At 37.2% G+C, this 20,961-nt stretch overlaps 1 protein-coding gene across 2 annotated transcripts in view; it reads left to right on the forward strand.

Moving 5' to 3' along the window:
• Positions 1-20,961, forward strand: part of INPP5F (inositol polyphosphate-5-phosphatase F) — a 67,546-nt gene that overhangs the window by 38,017 nt on the left and 8,568 nt on the right. For both annotated transcript variants that reach the window (XR_005085196.2, XM_037164841.2), the window contains exons 7-15: positions 977-1,175; positions 1,707-1,886; positions 2,761-2,828; positions 7,861-7,985; positions 8,698-8,775; positions 9,639-9,759; positions 11,493-11,621; positions 17,434-17,551; positions 19,263-19,461. Coding sequence is in view for 1 of the 2 variants with exons in the window: in XM_037164841.2 (XP_037020736.1) it covers positions 977-1,175; positions 1,707-1,886; positions 2,761-2,828; positions 7,861-7,985; positions 8,698-8,775; positions 9,639-9,759; positions 11,493-11,621; positions 17,434-17,551; positions 19,263-19,461 (1,217 nt within the window). In the remaining variant the exon portion in view is untranslated. The remainder of the gene's footprint in view (positions 1-976; positions 1,176-1,706; positions 1,887-2,760; positions 2,829-7,860; positions 7,986-8,697; positions 8,776-9,638; positions 9,760-11,492; positions 11,622-17,433; positions 17,552-19,262; positions 19,462-20,961) is intronic.

The raw sequence follows: 20,961 nt of genomic DNA on the forward strand, positions 1-20,961 counted from the left end.
TATTACCCACCACCCCTATAAGATTCTATCTGCAGGCTCTGTAAAATAAAACTGTGAGCTGGGACCTGGAGCTGTGGTCACGGAGGAAGAGGTGGGTTGGAAGTTGGTGCTAAGGTTAAGGCTAGATAGCATTGTGGAGGCAGGAGAGAAAGAGGGGCTAAGAACAAAGAGCTTTTTATTCTTTATTGTCCCTGTATACAGCCAGTTAAGAAATGTGAGTATTCTAGTCTGAATGACAAAGAAGAGGGAATCTCTAACTTTAATTAATACCACCCTAATTATCTTAGATGGCATTTTAAAATAAGATATTTATGGAGAGGAATTTTGGGGGTTTATTTACTACTTTTTGCTTGGCCAAGCAAGTTTTTTTTCTGTACAGGAAAATAGAGTAGACGTCTGTGTTTTTATAATCAAGTGATCAGAGCTGGTTGTATTTTATTAAAGGCATAATACAATTGGAAATTGAAAAATCAGTCTTTAAGTTTAGTTTTTCTGTTCCAACAAGTATAATCATAATATCTACATTTGCTAAATGGTTACTATAAGCAGTCACTATGCCAAACACTTTTTACATTTTACTATTTAATCTTCACAACAACCACATTGTGGGGCAGTAGTTTTTCCAGTTTTTCAAAGTGAGACGTCCATGCATCGATGAGGTGCAGTGGTTCACCTGGTTGAGTTAGTAAGTGATGGAGCTTGAATTTGTACTCTGGCTGTCTGGCTCCTATGCTCTGGTCCCTCTCAGGTGGCTCCTCCAGTGATCCTTATTTAAAAAAAAAAAGGAAAGGCTCTCAGCTCCACCCCACTTCTTCTCTCGATTCCTTTGTGTTCTCCAATAAGCAGAGAATGTGATGAAAGAATGGAAGGTTTCTGCTTCTAATAAACTGATAAATATGTTCTGGCTACTGTTGGGTTTAAGAAAGTAGCGGCGCTGTATAGCATAGAAACAACATGATGCTCCTATTGTTTCCAGACACAAGATGTGGACTTCTGGATTATCCCCATTATCCAAGGTTTTGTGCAGATTGAAGAACTTGTGGTTAATTATAATGAATCATCTGATGATGAGAAAAGCAGCCCAGAGACCCCACCTCAGGAGTCCACCTGTGTAGATGACATTCACCCACGATTTCTAGTGGCTCTCATTTCCCGTCGCAGTCGGCACAGAGCAGGTGAGTGCAGGGTTGTAATAGTGCGCAAATCAAATCCAGGTAAGAATGGAAAAGCTGTGGGGATGCTGAAATGCTGATGACGGTATGGATCTGGAAACACAGTTGGTTTCAAAGTGCTCTGTGACTCTGATGTGATTGGGGGCAAATTATTGGAGAAAGGTGAATGGGGGAGAGTTAGCAAAAGGAGAAAGAAAGGAGATATATTTAGAAAGAAGAAAGTCACTTGGGATGTTCTTCTAAAATATCATTGTTCCCACTGATGGGCTGCATCACAGTAATAAATCCTTCCTGAGTGCTAGCACCTTTGGGAAGATCCTTATCTTTCGGTGCACAGCAGCTATCTTAGCTTCACCTATAAAAAAACAATGATGCATACAGTTGTGATTTGGTGTAAATTGATACAGTTCTGCCTGACAGTTGCACATTAGATCCCCAAGGCTATCCTGAAAGAGAGACTTGGGTAAGAAGCATAATCTAGTCAGACTACATTTTCAAAAAAATGTTGCTGTTTTCTGTTTTAATTTTTTTTAGGAATGCGCTATAAACGAAGAGGAGTGGATAAAAATGGAAATGTTGCAAATTACGTGGAGACTGAACAGCTAATTCATGTTCATAATCACACCTTGTCATTTATTCAGACACGAGGCTCTGTGCCCGTCTTTTGGAGCCAGGTTGGGTATCGATATAATCCGAGACCTCGGCTGGACAAGAGTGAGCATGTCAATTATTTAGTTTGCAAATGACGGTTTCAGACAGAATATTTTTAAAAATATTAGATACTTTACAGATTTGGATTTGTATTGCCAGATGCTTCATTCAAAAACAATAACTCATACAGCAAAATTTAGTAGAAAGTGATGTAAACACTATAATAATGGTCGTTGACGATTTAAGTAATTTAACAATAAAAAATTCCCCAATAATAGAGCAAAACAGCTTATTTCAAATTATTGTTTCTTTGAAGAATACTTTATTGGATGTTTAATTTTAGAAAAGAGCAAAGGAAGCCACTATTTATAGAAGTAGAAAATATCTTAACATGGCATCTACAAGATAAGATGCCTTTTATTCAAATGTCTCACTGTGTAATGTTGGTTGTTATTGTTGTTTTATTACTGAGTACCTAATTTCTTTCAGTATTTTAACTTTAGCACTAGAATGGCTAAGTCATGCCAATCTAATTATAGTACTGAATGAGGTTAATTTTTAAAATTACTTACATAATATTTTTCTCTCAAAACTTAATTTATATTCCTGAGAATTTGGTAAAACTTCAGTCTTAATATCCTTGGTTTAGATACGTTTTTATTCTTTTATTGTAAACCACATTAAACTTTCTGACAAGTAAGCTGGCTATGCAAATAATATGATTTCACAATTTATGCTTTATGTTTTTATTTAGTTTAATTGGAAAAAAACAAATTAGAGATCTTTGGCTTAGTATTTCATTTTAAAATACAGTTTTAGAAAATCTTGGTTACATTGGGGCTGTCAATAAGTTATTTAAAATCAAAAGTAAAGGTGGAATAGACATTAATTTTTGTCTTAAACATGTGAAAATAGATTTTGTATCGCTTCTTTGTAGGTGAAAAGGAAACTGTTCCCTATTTCTGTGCCCACTTCGAAGAGCAACTGAAAATTTACAAAAAACAGGTGGGCTTTGATCTGTAGTAGTAAATATTTCTTCTTATTTAGAAGTGGTTGTGTATCTCTTTCTTTAAATTTCATGAAAATAATAGTGTACTATTCATAATTAAGCAACATGGCATTTGTCATGAAGTTAAAGAGCACATTTAAGCTAAGAGTATTCTTGATATTTTTTCAGAAATATTGTCAGCTATTTTAGACCATTTTTAGATAAGAAATTAGTCTACTGTCAATTAGGATGATTTAAGAATTATCTAGAGTAAGAAATAAAAAGCTTTTTTTATTACTACCCATGTTGTTCTGCCTTCTAGAGAAAACAGTTTGATATATATCTTTCAGTATCTTTTTTTCTCTGCCCACTTTTCTCATATATTTATGCACTCATCTAGGAATGTGATAATTTAAACCAAAATTAGATGAAAACTGTTAGGTGAAATACAAGTTCAATAAGATGACCAGATTTCAGATAGATTGAGCTACAACAGTCAGTAACTTATCCATTAGTTATGACCAGTTAGAATGTATAATGCCATGGAATGTATTTTTCCAACAGCAATAAAAATAAAATAGGAAGATTTTACCTAAAATCTAATAAACATACAAGAAAGATATGGTGGCGGGGGAGGGGAATTACTGAAGAAGAACACACAAAAACATCTGAATTAGTGGAGAGAAAATACCATGTTCCTAGAAGGAAAGACCTAATATTGAATAGATTTCAGTTCTTCTAAAATTAATATATAAGTTTCATGCAATCCCAAAGAAAGCCCTAGCAGGGAAATAAAAACCAAACTCCAAGATTGGAAAAAAACTGTAAAGTTTGATAATAAGAGACGAAGGCAGATATGTGGGGAAATGAGACTCACACGCATTGCTAGAGGGAGGCTAAGTTGTTGGTACAGCCTTTTTGAATGGGATTATCAATCACAGTAAAATGTGCTCTGTTGTTAACCCAGTAAATTTGCTTCTGATACCTATCCTGCATACCATAAACAAAACTCAGTTCTAGATGGATACGGATTTAAATGTGTGAAGTTAAACAAAAAACCTTTTAGAGCCAAATATAGAACATCTTTTTGACCTTGGGTCTTAAACTGGAATTGAAAAGCACTAGCCATAATGAAAAAAACCCGATAAAATTGACCTTACTAAATTTTAAATTTTTATTAGATTTTTATTTCTTGAAACTTTATCATAAGTATTAAATGCTATTATACATGTTATAAATATTATTTTTAAACCTTTGTTGAAATGAAATAAGACTTTGAAAGCACCAACTGGAATGAAAAATTGATAAATTTGACTTTACTAAAATACTTTATTTAAAAGTATTTATTTTTAGATAGAGGGGAAGGGAGGGAGAAAGAGAGGGATTGAAACATCAGTGTGTGGTTGCCTCTTGTGTGCTCCCCACTAGGGACTTGAACCAGCAACCCAGGCATGTGCCCTGACTGGGAAATTGAACCAATAACCCTTTGGTTCGCAGGCTAGTGCTCAATGCACTGAGCCACACCAGCCAGGGCACTAAAATATCTTTTGATTATTAAAAGGCAGCATTAAGAAAGTAGAATTGGCCCTGGCTGGTGTAGCTCAGTGGATTAAGCACGGGCCTGTGAAGCAAAGGGTCACCGGTTCGATTCCCAGTCAGGGTACATGCCTGAGTTGCAGGCCAGGTCCCCAGTAGGGGACATATGAGAGGCAACCACACATCGATGTTTCTCTCCCACTCTTTCTCCACTCTTTCTCCTTCCCTGCCCCTCTCTCTAAAAAAAAAAAAAAGAAAATTAGAAATGCAATTTTCAAAGTGGGAGTATAGTATCTAGAGTATATAAAAAACCCCTATAAACCCATGAAAAAAGGTGTACAGTCCAAAAGAAAACTGGACAAATGACTTGAACAGACTCTTTATAAGGAAAGATATCCAAAAGGTCATTAAATGTATAAAAGGTGCTCCACTTCATTAATCATCAGGAAATGCAAAGTAAAACCACCATACACACACCAGAATGGCTAAAAAACAAAAACAAACAAGATGGGAAATAACAAGTTTTGTCAAGGATGTGGAACAACCGAAACGCTAATACAAAATTTTAAAATCTCCCTGAGAGAAATACGCATGCCTTAATCAGGGAGGCATGCATAAGAACATTCATTGGAATATAAAAACAACCTAATTGTTCATCAGGAGGTAGTGGATAAAATACGGCACATGTGAAGTGTTGACTACTAATGCTTAACCATGATAAGATGTATCTCTGTGCTAGTAACATGGAAAGATCTTAAAATCACATCCAGCATGGAGTGAGAAAAGAAAATTGTGTAATAGCATATGGTATGTTACTTCTTAAAAAATCCCCAGACCAGAATCATGTTATTTATGTATATGTACTTCTCTTCCATATATGAGTGTTCTCACACATACATGGCACGCTTGCTCATTTATATAGAAATGCATTTATGTGGCCTGAAAGGGTATACACCAAACTGTTAACGGGAGTTACCTCCAGGGAAGGCTGTGGGACTGGGCTGTGGTCAGAAGAATTCAACCTTTATCCACATTACAGTTTTTACAATGTGAATAAATTCACATATTAGCAATATGTGTAGTTATAAGCAGTATTACAGAATAAACCACAATTTACATGCCACCCATAATCATAAAAATTGAAGCAACACTGAGGTGTGTAAAGGAAGCAGAGGAAATTAATTCCTTACCACCCTCATTCCTGCTCCCTGTTGACTTTCAAGATCTGTTTGTGCACATCAGTCTTATAGGAATGCATTTGGAGCAGACTTCCTCGTTTCATGCACCCCCCCAATAATGTCTGCTTATCCACTCTCCTCCCTGGGTAATTGCTCTCCGGGAGGTGGGACCTTGGTGGGCATGACACAGTGGCACCACGCTGGCCTGTGTCTGTCTGTCCACTGGCAGTGGGGGTGGATGTGAGGAGAGGTCTGCTGGGAGCCTGCTGGGAAAGATTTCCTGCTCTGCTAAAGAGAGACGGGAACAACAGTCCTTCTGTGCTGTGTCCGGATTGGCTGTGGTGCTGCTGTAGTTACATCAAGCCCACAAATGAACCAGCCTGAGGATTAACCAATTTGCTGGGGATGGCAGAACAAATAGATGGAAAGAACTGGCATCAGTAACCACTGAATGAAGCAATTTTGGAACCATGCAACCGCCCGACTTCTTGTTCTGAGATTTGAGTCAGTGATTTGTCATTCGCAGCAAAACACACCTTGGCACATGTACGTATACACCTTCACACTTTAAGTTGGAAGAGGCCCACACCATGTACACTGTTCTGCAGCTGTTTCCACTCAGTACCTTGTGACTGTTGAACCACCTCTCCATTGGGGGGCTTTTAGGATATAGTTTTTTGCTCTTAGAAAAAAGTCCCCAGAAGACACCTTTTAGGTATTCTGTATGCTTTGTGAAATAAATTCTAGAAGTGAAGTGGCTGGGTCAAACAGTCCGTGTGTATAAAGTTCTTACCTGTCACTCCGTGCTCCCCCCAAGGTCACACCAGTTTACACGCTCAGCAGAATGGGAGCCAGCACCCGTTCCCACATATTTACCAGTGCTGTCTGTATTTAGCATTCAGTTTTTGCCTGTGTATAGCTGAAACTGGATTTTTTAAAGCGATTTTATTTATTTATTTTTAGAGAGAGCAGAAAGGAGAGAGAGAGGGAGAGAAACATCAGTGCGTGGTTGCCTCTCACATGCCCCGACTGGGGACCTGGCCTGCAACCCAGGCATGTGCCCTGACTGGGAATCAAACTGGCAACCCTTTGGTTCTCAGCCCACACGCAGTCCACTGAGCTACACCAGCCAGGGCTAGATTTTTGTTTTAAATTTTGTGTTTCTCTGCGTATTAACAAGTTGTAGTCGCGTGTTTATTGCCTACTTGTATGTTATCTCTTGTGAATATCCTCTGTATCCTTTACCCATTTATTTCTTATTGAATCTATATGATTGGTTTTTATGTTACAGGTATATTTCCCTAGGTAGTTCTTTTTGTTTGTTTTTTATTTTTAATCTTTGTCATTTGTTACACAGAGGCTTTAAATTTTTATGTTGTCACATCTGTTCATCCTTTTTTTTATGCCTTCTGTGTTTATCTTATGCTTAGAAAGTCATGTTCCATCTTACATTATGAAAACATCATCCCAAATTTTGTTGTAGCTTTTTTAATAACTTGAAGAAAAAATATTTAGGTCCTTCATGCATCTAGAATTTATTTTGTGTATAATAAGATATAGGGAGCTAAGTGAGTTTTTCCTCCCTATGTAGATAATTATCCTGTTCCATTTATGGAATAACCCATATTTTTTTCAGAAGGATATGGCTATTATAGCTTAGATTTCTCAATGTACATAGGCCTGTTCCTAGGCCACCTGTCCTGTTCTGTTGAGTCAATCATTCTGCCCTAGTACCACAGTTTTAATTGCTATAGATTTAGGGTGTGTTTTTCTCTTCAATGGGACAAAGTCTTCTTTTATTATTATTAGCTTTCAAAATTTTTTCACATATTTACTGTTCCAGATGAACTAGAATTAACTTGTCGAGTCCATAGAAAAATCCTGATCGATTTTTAATTGGGATTGTTCGGTATGTAGATTAATCTGGGGAGACCTGACATCTTTACGTATTGCCATCTAGCACCATGGTATGTCTCTTCATTGCTCAGGTGTTGTTTTAAGTATTTCAGCGAAGTTATGTAGTGTACAATATGCAGGGCTTGTGTATTCCCTTTAAAAGTGTTGCTGTTAAAAGGACCTTGTTTTCATTATGTATTCCAGTTGGTTATTTCAGATGTATAATGGATAAAAAAGCTATTAATGCCATTGATGTAAACAGTTCTCACAAACCTAGATGTAACAAACAAAAATCCGATTTTATAGGAAAATATTGATGCTTGAGGGTTTTGATTTCTAAGCATAGCTATAAAATATTTCTAAAACATAATTCCAAATGAATCACATTATGATTGTAGCATCTGATTAAGCTGATTACCCCTCCCCCTTACTCTCATAGGTTATTATTAACTTGGTGGACCAGGCAGGAAGAGAGAAAATTATTGGGGATGCTTACCTAAAGCAGGTGCTGCTCTTCAACAACTCACACCTTACTTATGTTTCTTTTGACTTCCATGAGCACTGGTAAGATGGCTTCCTAAAACGAGTTTTGATCATTTCTAATGGCTGTGGTGGATGCTGTCACAGGAACCTAAGTTTCTCTTTATCGGGAAGAAAAATTTCTTCTCATTGTTGGAAAGGGAAGAGGTATCATTTGTTTACTTTGCTTAAATTTCATATGGATTTTATTTTGGCTAAAGTTTTAACTTGATTGTTCCTGAAATATCTATACTCTTTCTGTTCCAAAATAACTTGGAGACCTAGAGTTCCATTTTTCCTTTTCTCATTTAATTAAATAATTTCCGGAGCTTTACTCTTCTGCTTGAGTCTGAGCCTGGCAGAAATAACAGAGTGCCCTTACTTAACAAAAATCATCCTGCTGGCTCATTTTTATACTCTGTGAGTGACACTTCTTTCCCTTGGATAAACCTCACTAGAATTTGCTCTAGGAAATCAACAATTAGTGAACCAGTACATATTCTGAAAGTTAGGTTCTTTTGTCATGATCCCAGTTCTAATGTGGGTTCATTTACCTAAGTATTAAAAATTTCGAGGGGGAGAAGCTTTTGATACCTTTATGTTTCAGTATATTAAGTATATTTTCTTCTACAGTACAAATTAGCTATATATATATCTATAATTGCCTATTTATAACAGTGTTAACCTTGTCTACTTATAGTAATAATTTTTAAATTATTATTAAAGATTTTTTTCTTTCTTTTGGCCTGCATTTTAGCCGAGGAATGAAATTTGAGAATGTTCAAACACTGACAGATGCCATTTATGACATTATTCTTGACATGAAGTGGTGTTGGTATGTATTTCCTATTTCATAAGAGGTCGGTTTGACAAACTCTTGGTCTGTGAAATCATGAGCATTTGTTAAGTACCAGTAAGCATTAAAATAATAGCAACAAGCTGAGAAAGCATTTTTGTTTTTCTTGTATTGCTTCCCAGTTCCTGTGCTGCTTTTTAAGAGAGTGTTAGTCATGAGGCATTGTTAGCTTAGACAAGGGAAGAGGTGTCAAGTTGGGCAACGTAGCGTGGAATGCTGTATGACTATTCTTTAACTCTTCCTAATGCTCCGTAGTCTTAATTTCCTCTTTCTCCTTTCTTGCCACCCCTAACATGGAAGGGAGGCTTAGAGGACCTTGGTCTCAATTTTCAGGCATTTTAAATTATCGGAGAAGGGCAGTGTTTCTCAGACTACAGGAGGGAGATGCGGGAAGAAAAAATTGCCTTAAATGACAGAAGAGAACTTCTGATTAGACTTTATGCCGTGGGTGGCCTGAGAAATTAGAGGAGCAGGACATAGTGCGCGACTCCCACTGGGTGGCAAAGGGAATGAGTCTGTTCCAGCTAGTTGAGATGCGTTTCTACTTGGATTCGAAAGGAGGGACAGGATGGTGTTTTGAAGTGCCTTTTGGCTTTAAATGTGCCAAAGGCACACTATGTCACATTGTGTGACATAAGGCAAGTGACTCTTCACCTCATTTTTTTTCCAAGATGGGGATAATACCATCCTCGAGTTGTATAATTTAACGGTGTCTACAAAGAACTCAGTAATTTCTGCCACATAATGGTTATCACAAGCAAACTGATAACCAGTGCTACTGTTCTTGTTACGCTTTAAAGAATTGTGGTTTTTGAAAATAATCCCCTACTGTTTTTGAAAAGGGTCGATCAAGCTGGGGTGATATGCAAACAAGAAGGGATTTTTCGAGTTAACTGCATGGACTGCCTGGACCGCACCAACGTGGTCCAAGCTGCCATCGCCCGAGTGGTCATGGAGCAGCAGGTAATTTGGAGTCTGTTGGATTGTGAATATTCATTTTTTTCCACATGTGAACAAATAACTAAAATCTTTGTGCCTTAGGACATTTATGGCATACAAACAACCTTGTCGCATTTAACCCGGAAAGCACAATCTCACTATAAATACCTTGAATCAAGTGGCATTTTCTTAAGTACTTATTGCAAAAATGTGAGGCCCACATTTAAAAATTTATTGGGTGGCACTGTATTGCCATTCACCTTTTCCCCTCATCTCTGAACCCTCCCTTCTGTATTTGAAGCTGGGAGTGTGTGCATTTCGTTTCTGCTTGGCCGGCTAGCTCTGGGTCAGGCCCTGCCAGTCGCAGGCACTAGAAGAAGGCTGTGAGGTTAGAGGAGGAAAAGGGACAAGCATCCTCATCTGTGCTGTGTTCCTGTCAGCGGCGCCATCACTGGGCCGTTGGTTGGTATGGCACCGCAGAACCAGCCTCTTGCCTTACTGCCCTCATTGGTGGCAACTGCCTCCTGTAGACATTGCGTCTGTTACCCATGTCCCCTTTCAGATCTTTTGGGCTGTCGATACCTGAGTAACCAATTCCCAGGTTATTTCTAGCATGGTTTCTAGGTTTGTTTGTTTTTTTTATAGAACCCAGTGACTCTCCTTTGAGGATATGAGTCGGTTCCTTTTAATGTCTCATTGAAGCAGTCAGGCTTTTGAGTTCAAGCCCTGGCTCTTCCACGTACTAGGCGCTGATCCTATGCAAAGAACTTAATCTCTCCCAGCTTCTCTTCCTCATCTTTAAGATGGAGTAACAAGTGCCTTGGCCAGGTGGCTCACTTGGTTAGAGCGTCGTCCTGCACACAGAAAGGTTGTGGGTTTGATACCTGCTCTGGGCATATACCTGGACTGTGAGTTCAGTCCCTGGTAGGGGTATATACAGAAGGCAACTGATCCATGTTTCTCTCTCAAATTGATGATTCTTCCTCACTTATTCTCTCCCTTCCTCCCTTTCTCTCTAAAAAAAAATCATAAACACATCCTTGGATGAGGGTTAAAGAAAAGTTTTCTAAATAAATAATAAAATAGTAATAAGCATATTGATTGCATAGGGTTGTTATGAGGAGTAAATGAGATAATTATTTTAAACATGTCTTGGAACCCTAGCACTAGAATAGACTTAATGTTTATTGGGCAATCAGTGCTGTGCTACTGTTAATTAATATTGCTGTTTCAATGCACTTTTAAAAAAATACTTATTTTTAGAGAGAGGGGAAGAGAGGGAGAAAGAGGTGGAGAGAAACATCAATGTGCAAGAGAAACTTTGATCAGTTGCCCCTCTCATGCCCCCAACTAGGGACAGAGACTGCAATTCAGGCCTGTGTCCTGGCGGAGGACGGAACTGGTGACCCTTCGCTTTGCGGAATGACGCCCAATCAGCTGAGCCCCACTGGTCGGGCCTCAGTGTGCTTTGTTGATAATTTCACTTCATAGCAAGTTTAAAACAAAGACAAAATATAATATGAGCATGCACATTGAAAATCACACCAAAACACCATAAATATCTCCTATTTTCACCTGTAGAATTCATACAATTATTTCTCAAGTGGTACTTTATTTTGAAAAAGTCTGAAAACACCATTTCTTTTATGTAAGGGTCCTAAATTGTACATGAACACAATTCTTTTTTCTGTAGTATACATTTTATGCTATGGCGTCCTGGTTCATATATCATTAATCCACCAATGTGTTAATTTTAGCTGAAAAAATTAGGTGTGATGCCCCCAGAGCAGCCCCTACCAGTGAAGTGCAGCCGGATCTATCAGATAATGTGGGCCAACAACGGTGACTCCATCAGCAGGCAGTACGCTGGGACCGCTGCTCTGAAGGTAAGTACCTGCAGCAAGCATTTATGCATCATTCTGTGGGACATGGGATGTGGTTCAAAACCATCTTTATTTTGAAGAGAAAGGTACATGGGTTACAGGTGGGAGTTGTCGTTGTTCTGCAATGGTTGACTAGGGCAGGGGGTCACACATTTGTATTTTTGCTGGGCCAGGTGATGTGACTCAAGCAGGCCACCCATTCGATGAAAGGGCGAGATGGGGTTGTGTGGACTGAAGGAAGTGCACGTTGTCTCAGAAGGGTGCTCTTCAGCTAATTCCTTGTAGGGAGGGGGGCCCAGGGATGCTAGATCTTCCAGTTTTTAAAGGGAGTTTGGAAATTGGGAATTGTATGTGAAATATTTGGTTTTTAAAACTTAATATAGACAAACCAAAACATGTCTGTTGATGGGGTTTGGTCTCTGGTATGATAATTTGTCTCCCAAATTTGTATCCCAATCCTGCTTCTTACTAGCTTGTTACCTTAGGCAAGTCACTTAACCTCTTTCTCAGTGGGAGAATACATGCTCTTCAGAAGTGCACGTGGAACATTTTCCAGGATAGATCTATGTTAGGTCACAAAACAAATTGCAACAAGTTCAAGAAGAAAGAAAATTTTATCAGAGGGTTTTGTTTTTGTTTTTTGGCAACAGTGGTATGAAATTAGAAATTAGTAACAGTAGGAAGGTTGGAAAATTCACAAATATGTGGAAATTAAACAAAGATAAAAGAAATCAAAAGGGAAATTAAACATATATTGAAACAGCCCTTGCTGGTGTGGCTCAGTGGGTCGAGCGCCAGCCTACAGACCAAAAGGTCACCAGTTCAATTCCTGGTCAGGGCACACGCCTAGGTTGCAGGCCAGCTCCCTCAGCTGGGGGCATGCAAGAGGCAACTGATTAATGTTTCTTTTGCACATTGATGTTTCTCCCCCTCTCTCTGCTTTCCCTCTCTCGAAAAATAAATAAGTAAATTCTTAAAAAATATAAAAATAACTTGAGACAAAGTAAAATAGAAGTATAACATACCAAAACTTATGGCATGCAGCAGAAACACTTCTAAGAGGAAAGCATATAGCTATAAATACCCATATAGAGAGAAAATTTAGACAGCCTAACACCTGAAATAACTAGAAAAAGAAGAAGAAACTAAGCCCACAGTTAGCAGAAGGAAAGAAATAATAAAAATCAGAGTAGAAATATGAAATAGAGAATAGTAAAACAAAGATGAGATAAAACTAAGAGTTGATTTTTTTGGAAGAAATAAAATTGACAAACCTTTAGATAGGCTAACTAAGGAAAAAAGAGAGGATTCAAAATTATAAATGAAAGAGACATGATTACAACTGATAGCACAGAAGTTCATAGGATCATGAGACTATGTTGGCAATTATATGCCAACAAATTGGACAGTTTAGAAGAAATACACAAAAAACCTGCCAAGACTAAATCATGAAGAAACAGGAAATCTGAGCAGACCAGTGAGTAAGACGAATCATTAAGCAAAAACCTCTCAACCAAGAAAAGCCCAGGACCAGATGGTTTCACTAGTGAATTCTACCAAACATTTAAAGAATGCCAGTGCTTCTCAAATTCTTCCAAAAATAGAAGACAATGGAACACTCCCAAACTTATTTATGAGGCCCTGATACCAAAGCCAGATAAGAACAATACAAGGAAGTAAAACTTTAGGCCAATATCCCTGATGAACATGGATACAAAAACTCTGGAAAAATTATAACAAACCAGATTTAATAGGAATACACACCATAATCAAGTGGGATTTATCTCTGGGATATAAGGATGGTTCAGCTTATGCAAATCAATAAATGTGACATCCTCCACTAATAGAATCAAAGATAAAAATCACATAATCATCTTGATGCAGAAAAGGCATATGACAAAATTCAACATCTTTTTTTTTTTTTTAAGAATTTTATTTATTTACCTTTAGAGGGGAAGGGAAGGAGAGAGGGAGAAAAATATCAATGTATGGTTGCTTCTGGTGCACCCCTTGCTGGGAACTGGCCCCTGCTGGGAACTGGCCTGCAACCCATGAATGTGCCCTGACTGGGAATCAAACCGCAATCGTCTGGTTTGCAGGCCCGCACTCTATCCACAGAGCTACACCAGCCAGGGCTCAACATCTTTTTATGACAAAAACTCTCAACAAATGGGTCTAGAAGGAACATACCTTAACATAATAAAGACCATATATGGCAAACCAACAGCAAACATCATACTCAACTATGAAAAGTTAAAAGCTTTTCCTTTAAGATCAGGAACAAAACCATGGTGCCCACTCTCATCATTCTAATTCATCATAGTTAGTACTGGAAGTTCTGGCCAGAACAATGAGGAAAAGGAAATTTGTTTATAGCTGGCATGGTGTTAAAGAGTGTAAAAAATACTTCACCAGAAAACTGTTAGAACTAATAAATGAGTTCAGTAAAGTTACAGAATACAAAATTGACATACAGAAATCAGCGGTGCCATTATACACTGACAACAAACTATCTGATAAAAAAATAATTCCATTTACAATAGCATAAAAATTACTTAGGAATAAAGCTAACCAAGGAAGTGACAGATCTGTATACTATAAACCATAAGACATTGATGAAAGAAATTAAGACACAGATAAATGTAAAGATAGCTTATGTTCATGGGTCAGGAAAATTAATATTGTTAAAATGTTTACCCAAAGCCATCTATAGATTCAATGCATTCCCTAATAAAGTTCTAGTGGCATTTTTCAAAGAAACAGGAAAAAAATCAATCCTAATGTCTCGATAGTTGTATTACATCAAATGGAGAGTACTTTGAAGGTGACTTCATTTAAACATGTGAGAGTAAATACACAATTTTTATAAATTCTGGGTTTGGGGGGGTTCCCCTTCATATAAAATCAGTGACAAATGTTGTTGTACAGCTGGTAAAATATGTTACAAGATGAATAAATTCTGTGGATAATGTTTGACAAGTGAGTCAGTGGTACTCAATGGGGAAAGGATAGTCTATTCAATAGTGCTGAGGAAATGGGGTATTCACATGTAAAAAAATTAAATTGTATCCCTGTCTTATGAAAAATTAACTCAAAATGGATTAGTTACTTAAATATAAGACCCAAAACTTTACAGTTTACTCCTACAATAAAACACAGAGAAAATGTTCCATGACATTGGTCTTTGCAATGATTTTTTTTTGATGTGACTCCAAAAACATGAGCAAGAAAGTAAAAGTAAATAAGAGGGTAAGGATGACATCAGACAAGAAAAGTTTCAGCACAACAAAAAACCAAAACAAAACAAACAGCTAACAAAATGAAAAGACAACCTATGGAATAGGAATGGGAGGAAATATTTGCAAACCATATATCTGATAAGGGGTTAATATCTAATATCTATAATATGTAAGGAACTCATACAACTCAGTAGCATAAAAAATAATTTGATTGAGAAAGGGTAAATGACCTAAACAGACATTTTCCAAAGAAAATATACAAATGGCCAACAGGTACATGCAAAGGTGCTCAACACCAGTAATCATCAGGGAAATAAACGCAAATCAAGATCACAATGAGATGTCACTTCATACCTGTAAGGGTGGCTATTATCAAAAGATAAGAGCTAAATGTTGATAAGGATGCAGGGAAAAGGTAGCTGTTGTATTGGGTTGGCCAAAAAATATGTGTGTTTTTTTCTGTATAATAAAAGACACACTTTTTATTTTCACCAGTAACTTGATTTGGATATTTCCCACATAGTATAACATTGATTGTTCTCCATTAATGTGTCAATTTGATTGTTATCACCCTCAGCTGGTCTCCAACATGAAACTTGGCAAACCACTTTTGGCATGTTCGCTCAGTCACATCATCTCCATATACTGCACAAATCTTTCTTTGTGTTTCAGTTGCTTAAAATAATAAAGCGTAATGTGCCAAAAACATTGCATAATTTTTCCATCTTTAAAATTAAAATGGCTACACAAAAATTTACCAATTTTGATGTTTTTTTTAATGCATGATGATGCAAAAGGTATTATAATACAATCTAACAAAACTGTTTTGAATGAACCTAAAGGCAACTAGAGCCATTGTTTGGAAAAAACAGAAGAACTTTTTGGCCAATACATTGTTGGTGGGAATGTAAATTGCCATAGCCATTATGGAAAACAGTATAGATGTTCCTCAAAAAATTAAAAACAGAACTACTGTATGACCCAGCAATCCCATTTATGGATGTACAGTCATACCTCGGTACTGATCGGCTTCAGAACTCATCAAACCTGGTACTTGTCACATTTTGACAAGAGAAATGTTTCAGCACTCATCACTTGCTTGCTACTCATAGCTCTTCGTAGGATTTGTATGAGTCATGACACCACCCCACAAGAGAAAATGCTTCATTGTCACTTGCTTGCCACTTGTAGGAACAAATTAACAACAAATACCGAGGCACCACGGTATATCTAAAGGAAATGAAATCACTATTTAGAAGAGATATCTGTACTCTCATGTTCATTGCAGCATTATTCACAATAGTGAAGACATAGAAACAATCTGTGTGTTCAGTGATGATGAATGACTAAAGAAAATATGTGTGTGCTATGGAACATTACTCAGTCATGAAAAAGAAGGGAGTTCTGACATTTGGGACAACATGGATTGACCTCGAGGGCATTTTGTTTAAGTGAAATAAGCCAGATAGAGAAAGACAGATACTGCATGATCTCACTTAGATGTGGAATCTGAATAAATCAAACTTCTAGAGTGAGTTGGTGGTTACCAGGGTTTGGGGGAGATTGGGAGATGTTCAAAAGGTACAAACTGAATAAATTCTGGGGATCTTATGTACAGCATGGTAATAATCATTAACATAGTGTATCATAAAATTGAAATTTGCTAAGAGAAGAGACCTTAAATGTTCTCACCACAAACACACACACACAGGCATTATATGAGGTGAGAGATATATTAACTAACATTAATGTAATCAGTTTACTATATATATAATATATATAATATATAAACTGATATAATTGTATATGTATATTGTAAACCAATTATAATCAGTTTATATATAGTAAACTGATTACATTAAGGTTAGTGTGTATGTATATACATATACACATATGTATATGCATGTATATATGTATATGTGTGTATACACACACGTATGTATATATGTATATATACACATATATCAAGTGATCAGGTGGTACACCTTGAATTTACACAGTGCTGCTTGTCAATTACCTCAAGCTGGAAAAAGAAATACTTTTTTCTTTGACATTAAACTTTGGACTCCGCATTTATGTCTCTCTCTTCTGTAATAGATATAAACTGAATTACTATTTCCTGTGGATGACTTAATTAATTGGCAATATCTCCTTCCAAAACTGTCAGTGTTGGGACAGGGTCTGTTTCTGAGATTCCCTTGGGTAGAACTAGGTTGGGGTGGGGGTAAAAAGGGACTATGCTCTCCTTGCCTTAAGTTTAAGTCACTGCCACTCTAAAGACTTGCTCTGACACCTTTATTGTGAAAAAACAGTTTTGACCTGTAAATGATCAAATTCTATATATTGCAAAGAATGGCTTTACCTTAAAGCATTATCGAGCCGAAGACTTGTTGCTGCAAATAATGTGTTTGGCATGCTTGGGTCAGAGTCAAATACTAGTAAATATTTTAACTTAACTACATTGTTTGGAAATTATAAAAGCCTAAAGAATTCCAGTCTTGAATTAAAAGCCCGTATCTACTTTGGGGACATTATTATATTTAAATAAATTGTCAACATGACTTTTTCCTTGACAGGGTGACTTTACAAGGACCGGAGAAAGGAAGTTAGCGGGAGTTATGAAAGATGGTGTTAACTCAGCAAATAGGTATTACCTGAATCGATTTAAGGATGCTTATAGGCAAGCTGTCATAGGTAAGGAATGTAAAAGCCTCTCTTTCTTTAAAATTTCTTATTCCTTCTGTGACTGTTTTATAGAAACCAATTTTATTAACATAGTTAATGTGTTTTCTAATATACTTGTGCTTCTATTTTAATCATCTTACTCAGTGAATCTAATTAAAAATTTTAGATTAGGATCTGATACATTTTTTAGGCTGGAGTAACACACAAGAAACCATCAATTTTCATACATATTTTTCAGTTTGCTGTTCATGTAACCGAAGGCAGCGCTGAGACTCCAGGAGTAAGGAATAAGGGACCCTAAACCTCATCAACTGAAAACTCCGTTTTCCATTTGTTTTTCTGTTACTCAAGTCCGAGAGATGCAACAAGATGATTTTCTTTCTTTCCATGCCATTTATCATGTGTTCTTGCTGTGGACAAATAGACCATCCTTTCTTCCCATTGGTGTAATTTAACAGGACTTTAGGGTATCCGATTGAGAGGTGACCCTAACCAATTCTTAGTTGTTTTTTAGAAGAGCATGGAGGGTAGATTGCCCAGTGGCATGCTTTAAATTTAATTTTCATTACAATACTACCTTATAGTATTAAAATAAATATAGAGTGTTCTGGAGTAGAACCAAATGTAACACCTTGTCCTATGGTGTCCAAAAGTTTTTGTAAATCTAGTTTTTTAACCTGATATTTATCATACATGAAACATTAGGCCAGTTAGTAATATGAGAAATCTGATGCAGAGAAATTTGGTTCATGTGCCATAGACAGGCCATGTGCTAACGGGAAAACTGGATTTTAGCAGTTTATTAAAGGAAAAATCGGATACCTTCCTTCTGTTGGTTGATCTAGTGACTGAGTTCTGTCCTTGAGGACTCAGGTTCTGTCCCTGTCTCAGCTCTACCATCCATAGCATCAGCTTCATCCGAATCCTCAAGCTGATCTCTCCAAGGTTGAGACAGAGGCCAGTGACAGTCTGGGCTATTGCTTCCCCTCGTCGGGCCGGTGCTGGCAGATCTCTCACAAGCCTCCTCTAGTTTCATTGTCCCAGACGACTGCAGGAAATGGGATTATAATGACTAGTTACAGTTTGAGCCACATGCCACACTAGGAAGAAGTTAGCTAGTCTATTCTCATTCTTTGCCCATTTTTAAATGGGCTCATTTGTCTTTTTATTGAGTTGTAGGAATTCTTTATGTTCTGGATACAGGTCTCTTACCAGATATGTGACTTGTAAATATTCTTTCCCATTCTGTGAGTTGTCTTTTCCCTATCACATTATTTCTTTTTGAAACAATAGTTTTTCATTTTAATGATGTACAGTTTATTTTTTCTTTTGTTGTGATTTTAGTGTCCTATTAAAAAAAAGAAAACACATCTAATCCAAGATCTCCAAGATTTACACTTATGTTTTCTTATAAGAGTGTAATGGCTTTAGTTTTTCTTTTGTTTTTTAAAAATGTGTTAGTAGCCCTGGCTGGTGTGGTTCAGTGGATTGAGTGCCACTGAAGCAAGGGGTTGCTGGTTCAATTCCCTGTTGGGGCACATGCCTGGGTTGTGGGCCAGGTCTCCAGTGCAGGGCACATGAGAAGCAACCACACATTGATGTTTCTTTCCCTCTCTTTCTCCCTCCCTTTCCCTCTCTCTAAAAATAAACAAATAAAAAATCTTTAAAAAATGTATCAGTAAACTAAGATGATGTTAGATATTAACACTTTCTATTCTAGACTTGATGCAAGGCATTCCAGTGACAGAAGATCTTTATTCCATATTTAACAAGGAGAAAGAGCATGAAGCTTTGCATAAGGAAAATCAGAGAAGTCACCAGGAACTTATTAGCCAGCTCTTACAAAGCTATATGAAGCTACTGCTGCCTGACAATGAGAAGTTCCACGGGGGCTGGGCCCTCATTGACTGTGACCCCAGGTGAGTATAAGTGGTGTCCTGGTAACTAATGTGTTTATTTTTCTGACGTTGCTAAGTTTTCACAATTAACACTAGAACTTGTCCATAAAGCTGTGAGCATGGTGCCAGGTGAGCATGGATGCACGCTGCAAGGCAGTTTTCAAATACAGGGCCCGGTACTAAGGCAAGCTGACTTCGGTCATGATTAAGGGGGCACTAAAAAACTCAGTAATGAGAAATATTTTAATGTAATATTTGATATTAAAAAAGACAATTGTAAAACGATGGTTTGCAGCTGGCTGCATGGGTTTCCCTCCTAGGAATCGAGGTTTATTGTGCTAACGCACATAACTCGGTGCAACAAGAGGTACAGTGATGCTACTTTGGTTGGTTGTAAAGTGGTCCTGGCCTTTCTTAAAATAAATAGGCCACCTAATGCTTAACTTAAAAAAAAAACCATCCAATTATAATCAGTATTATGGATTAGAAACATTTCAGATAATTTTAGCTCTAAGAATAAAAGGCTCTATTTAGATTTTGTCTTATTTTCTACTTATTGTATTTTTAAAAGATTTTATTTACTTATTTTTAGACAGAGGGAAGGGAAAAAGAAAGGGAAAGAAACATCTGTGTGAGAGAGAAACATCGATTGGTTGTCTCCGGTACTTGCCCCAACTCAGACAAACCCACAACCCAGGCATGCACCCTGATTGAGAATCAAATTAGCAACCCTTCACTTGGTAGTACAATGCCCAACCAACTGAGCCACAATGGCCAGGGCTGCATTTATTGTGTTTTTAATAAAAGAGACATAAAACAAACTAGAAAGAACAATTACTTGCAAAGTATTATTTACATATACTAAAATGAAATTTTAAATTATTTACTGTAGGTTCATAGGAAACTTTCTATGACTTTATAATTTCATGAATTTTGTTTCGTAGTCAATACTATATGTATGGAACAACTTGCTGACTCTTATAGATGAGGTTTTTCTCACACAATTTAGCAGAATATTTCTGTGCTCTTATAAGCCATTTGGTAAAAATTTTTTTGATTCATGTTCCTTGGTTTTTTTGTTTTTAAAATAGCAGACCAACTTAATCCAGCACCAAAAGAGAGAAGGGGTAATACTTCTAATTCCCATTCAGAAATAACTGCAGATATCATGCCTGCATTTTGCTTGTGTGTTAACTTTGCACTTCAGTTTTTTGAAGGTGGCATGATTGTCAATGTCGTCTTCCTTAGATCAAGTATTTTTGTTTCTACTTTGGAGATAAGTGAGATAGGAAAAGACCAAAATGGTTCATGTCTAAAGCTGACTGCCAGCGGCCAGTGCCTCAGTAGTCCCACTGTAGTCACGACCCTGTTTAAATATCTGGCAGGAAGTTACGGCAGGCAGTTTACAAACAGCCCTACGCTGGGCAGCAGGAATGGCTGCCATTACCTTTTCCTTAACCTCCTAGCCCTCCAATTGGAACCGTCCAGCCTGGCCCTGGCCAGTTGCTTGGTTTCTGCTCT

This window comes from Artibeus jamaicensis, unplaced genomic scaffold (assembly GCF_021234435.1).
Source record: "Artibeus jamaicensis isolate MK-2021 breed Jamaican fruit bat unplaced genomic scaffold, CSHL_Jam_final contig_490, whole genome shotgun sequence".
In the NCBI taxonomy this organism is placed as follows: Eukaryota; Metazoa; Chordata; class Mammalia; order Chiroptera; family Phyllostomidae; genus Artibeus; species Artibeus jamaicensis.